At 37.1% G+C, this 4,469-nt stretch overlaps 1 protein-coding gene across 5 annotated transcripts in view; it reads left to right on the top strand.

Moving 5' to 3' along the window:
- ST7 (suppression of tumorigenicity 7) overlaps positions 1–4,469 on the top strand; it is a 230,989-nt gene that overhangs the window by 14,634 nt on the left and 211,886 nt on the right. For 4 of the 5 annotated variants that reach the window (XM_011992491.1, XM_011992478.1, XM_011992498.1 and 1 more), the window contains exon 1: positions 642–1,256. The exons of the other annotated variant lie outside the window; for it this stretch is intronic. In XM_011992491.1, coding sequence (XP_011847881.1) covers positions 1,235–1,256 — 22 coding nt within the window. In that variant the 5' untranslated portion in view covers positions 642–1,234. Of the gene's footprint in view, positions 1–641; positions 1,257–4,469 lie in introns of those variants that run through there. 5 annotated transcript variants of the gene reach the window in all.

Here is a 4,469-nt window from a genome sequence, read left to right as displayed (position 1 = left end):
TTTTTTTGTTCCAGTGAGTCAAGAGATAAAATATTTTCAATTATTTCTTTGTGTGGGTAGATCAAAAAGAAATGTGTTGGTCACAAATGCTTACTCATACAGAGGTACACACAGGTGTGTGCACACAGCCTTAAAATGACTGAGTTGCTCTGGAAAATGACAGAAATTCATGTAAGCCACGATGAAGAAATAGGAAAAATACATGTATGTAAATATATTCCTAGAGCAACGTTTTTCACATTTGAATAATAGTTGCAAAATAGCTAGTAATGGAATTGCCTACATTTGAGTACTCGCTGTGTGCCAAGCAGTGTTCTAAGTACTTAAGATTACTATTTTACTGTTACATTTGTATGTATTTATGTGCCTAGAATATATGTGTAATAGTATACATATTTTCACATACTTGTGATTGAGTATACAATCCTTGATCTGTCAATCTACCATAAGCTTCGAGAAAATAACAATGAACTCTTCTGTAATTACTTCTAAAGGCAGATAATTTTTCTCACTTCTGATATTCTTAATTCCCTTGAAAAGTTCTTTCTATATGCTGCGCAAAACCAAGAAGCCTGATATGCATGATGTCTTTGTGGTTAATTGCTATAAAGCCAATATTTAAATTTCTTTGAGTCCTCTTTTACTGCCTGGTATCTTGGGATGAAGAGCTGCGCAGAAGGGGAATATATACGTGGCTCTCGGTCTTGTGCATTTTGTGACAAAGGAATTCCCCTTTCAATCACGCTGCTCTCCTGGAGCCCCTGGAGCCTCTGGCTCAAGCGGCGCAGTCAGTCTGTGCAGTGTCCCTGACGTCATCCAGCGTATGCATAAGCCCTGCTATTGTCTTACTGCTACAGCAGGGCTGGGGATTGCAGTATCCGCTGTTGCTGCTGCTCCCAGTCCTGCCTCTGCTGCTACCTAGTCCAACCTCACTGCATCCCAGAAGAGCCACGTCGGCCTTCATTTGCCTAGTGGATTTTCAAAAGCAGCTCTTCGGTTTTTGGTGCTGTTAAGAGACCTTGCATTTCAATCACACGGGAGAAAACTGAAGCTCGTAAGAGGAGAATCTGGCAGCTGGACACAGCTTGGACTGCATTGTCTGGCTTCATGACCCCTGCTGTGTAGCCGGCTCATCTCTTCACTCTCACATGTACACTCTCCTCGCTTTTCTTTCTTTTTTTCCCCCCTTTTCTTTCTTCTTCTAATTTTTAAAAAGCAGCCTCTGGAGCCAGCCATGTTTGGCACTGAATCTTCATGTAAGTAAATGGATCCCACTTCTCTGCTATTTAGAAATCTGCTTGCTGTCATGGTTTCATTGGCTTGGAGTTCATATCACTTCGCCTTAGGTCATTAACAACCTTTGTATTTTGGCTCTAATTACAAAGGACTTGGTCTCAGGGAAGGAACTCCCCTTAACTGGGTTATTCATCCTTAAGGCCAGGGATGTCAATGTGTCAAAACCAGGCCTCTTAAGAGGGAGGTAGGAAGACCAGAATCCATACAGCCACCCTAGAATGTGTTAATTGATGGGATCAGGCCTGTCACTGATCTATTGTTGCAGGCTCCATAATGGTGCTTAAACCTTAAAATAGATACTGGGAGGATCTGAGATGATAGTGTTTATTAGAAAGGAAAGAAAGGCTTACATTTTTCATCTAAAGAGATAAATAGTATCATTATGTACTCTTCTTCCATATTTTTACAAAAACATATAGACATATGTAGATTCAAAATGAATAAGAAATAGCTTTATTTTTAAGGATGGATTTTTTTTTTTTTTTCCCCCACAGTGGCTTCAATTTTGATATGCTGGCTAGCATCACAGCCCAGCAGGATCATATCTTTTTAAAAACTTATACAATGAAATTGCTTTTGTGCAGAGAAGGCCCTGCACAGTGGGCTAGGCAGGACAGCAGTTGTAGATGGCTACAATTGATACTTTAAAAATTACAACCAACCTATGTGAGGAATATTTAATGTTGGGCATAGAAATATAACATCAATGCAGTTGTACAGGCTCTGCAGAATATTTTGTCATCGTCTATTAGCAAAGATGACAGTTAAGAATTTCTAAAAGAGATAAGAATTTCTAAAGAGACTTTCAACCTGCTGGCTAGAGCATTAAATATTGGCAAGCCACTATCTTTGCCAGGGAGAAGGGGTTTAGGGCAGGAATTTAGGAAACCGATTTCTTATGAACTTGTAGTTTGACCTTTGTTTTCTGATCACAGGTGATCAGTGTGACTGTTTGTGCATAGCTGATTATTGCAGAATAGTAGCGTTTCAAGAGAGCTAATAGTCCTCAGTTCTTTTGTTTCTTAATTGGCTTTTTAAAAGGGTTACTTTTGTTTCACTGTAGAAGCTTCTCATCTCAGACTACCACATTGCCTAATCAAAGTCATGTTAGAATAATAGTGACATGTAATATCCCATTCAGCCTGTGATAGTATTATTCCCTAATAATTTAGGCATAATTTTTTAAATTCGCTTAATGGTACATTTACAATTGGTTATCTAAGAAATAGAAATAGATCACAAAGTGTCAAAGACCGTCTGGTTTCATTTCAGTCATGGAATTTTGTTTATGTGGGAGCCTAGGTATGGGCAGAAATATTTATATACTAAAGGAAAATTAGACCTGTTACTTGGTTTAGCCAAAAATGGAAGTTAAAACTCAGTGCAGAAGTCTTTGGTTCTTGGACTAGGGACTCTGGCATTGTCTGCTCAGTGTTACCAAGCAGACACATAGCCTTTCCCCATCATCAAACCTGATCTTTGGTAATATCACCTATGTGCTGTATGGTATGTGTGAAAACTGCTGGTTGCTTGTGGTCTCCATAGCTACCAGATTACTGAAGAGAATAAAATATCGTTCAGAAGACAGAATACTATCATGCAGGCTTTTAGCATTTTTTGTCTTTTGTGAGTGTTAAGCTCTGTTTCTTGCTTATAACTTGAGGACCATAGTTAGATTCATACTGTCAGTGGATATTGTGTTGAAAATGAATTGCCTTCTTTGGCACGTGTATACCTATGTAACAAACCTGCATGTTCTGCACATGTAGAACTTAAAGTATAATAATAATAAAAAAAAAGAAGATACCCTAAGTCTGCGTTCAGTGTTAGGACAAGTGTATTTTCTTTGTGTTCTGAGACATAGCTTTCTAGGCCTTTGATTTCAACCTTTTGGGGGCTGTTTTTTAGGTTTGAAACTTTATTTAGCATATTCAGGAAAATAGTCACATTTGAAATTCCAATTCGTTCAAAAGGAATCTCCCAAACCATCTAGGGTATTCTTACTAAATTATCATAAGAAATTCTTGTTTAACTATCTGTTCTGTATACAGTCCTGTGGTAGATCCTGGAAAGAGTTAATTTTTTTCTAACTTATTCTGATTTTCGTGATTCTTATCCTTGATTATGGTTGCAGTGCCTTACTTATATAGGATGCTTTTACTTTTTAAGTTGAGGTATGATTTACATGCAGTAAAATGCTTAAGTCTAAGTGTGCAGTTCAGTGAATTTTTGTCCATGTTTATACCCGTAGAATGCTACTCAGATCAAAATACAGAACATTTCCATTTCCCCTAGAAGTTCTCTTGTGGCCTTTCCCAGTCAATGTTATTTCCCCTTTTCATGAAAAGGTAACCACTATTCTGACTTCTGATGCCACAGATTCATGTTGTAAGTGCCTCTTTTAAACTTTCTTTATCTCCCCCTTGCTCTTTGCCTATAAAAGAAGGAAATGTCTTCATTTTCAAATATTGTATTGATTAAGTTGATTTTATGTTTCAGATCTTTGAGTTCAGGAATTTGCAGTAGCCTGAATGTCACATTATAACATGTTCTGTCTTACTGAAATAATGTTGTTTTAAATACTTGCACCCTCCCTCACCAAAAAAACAGACACACAAAAAAGCCTTTAAAAATACCAAAAAATTTATGTCGAAGAGTAAACCCTAGTTCTTCAAAGTTAAAGACTTACACAACTATGGCAATAGAATTAATAAATGCTGTTTTATGACTGACACTGCTTTAGTCAATATCTCCAAAGATACTAGTCTCATCTCTTTGACTTAGTGAATCTGAATCTCCCACGGTTGTGTAGATTGGTCACAGTCAATCTATTCTGGGCTCACTTTGAAATGGGTGTTCTATAGTATGTGTAGACTGATCATCACAAAGCAGGAAGTATAGCTTCTATAACTCCGTTTATTACCATCTTGATGTATTTCACTGAGCTTTTCCTTTACTAAAATTTCCCATGTCTAACAATGGGAATACTATGTCTGTTCTTTAACTGCTTTGAAGAAATACAATTTTAGTTTCTGTGGTCAGAATAATTTCGGTGTAAGAAGAAAGTACTATCAAGTTTTGTTGAGGAGGGTGATAATTAAAATGCATATTTAGGGTTCTTAATTTGATTTAATTTTATACATATATATATATAGTGTGTGTGTGTGTGTGTG

The sequence above is a fragment of the Mandrillus leucophaeus genome, unplaced genomic scaffold (assembly GCF_000951045.1).
Source record: "Mandrillus leucophaeus isolate KB7577 unplaced genomic scaffold, Mleu.le_1.0 Scaffold1105, whole genome shotgun sequence".
NCBI classification, from domain to species: Eukaryota; Metazoa; Chordata; class Mammalia; order Primates; family Cercopithecidae; genus Mandrillus; species Mandrillus leucophaeus.
Note: the sequence above shows the minus strand (reverse complement) of the source record. Positions and strands in the feature narration are given on the sequence as shown.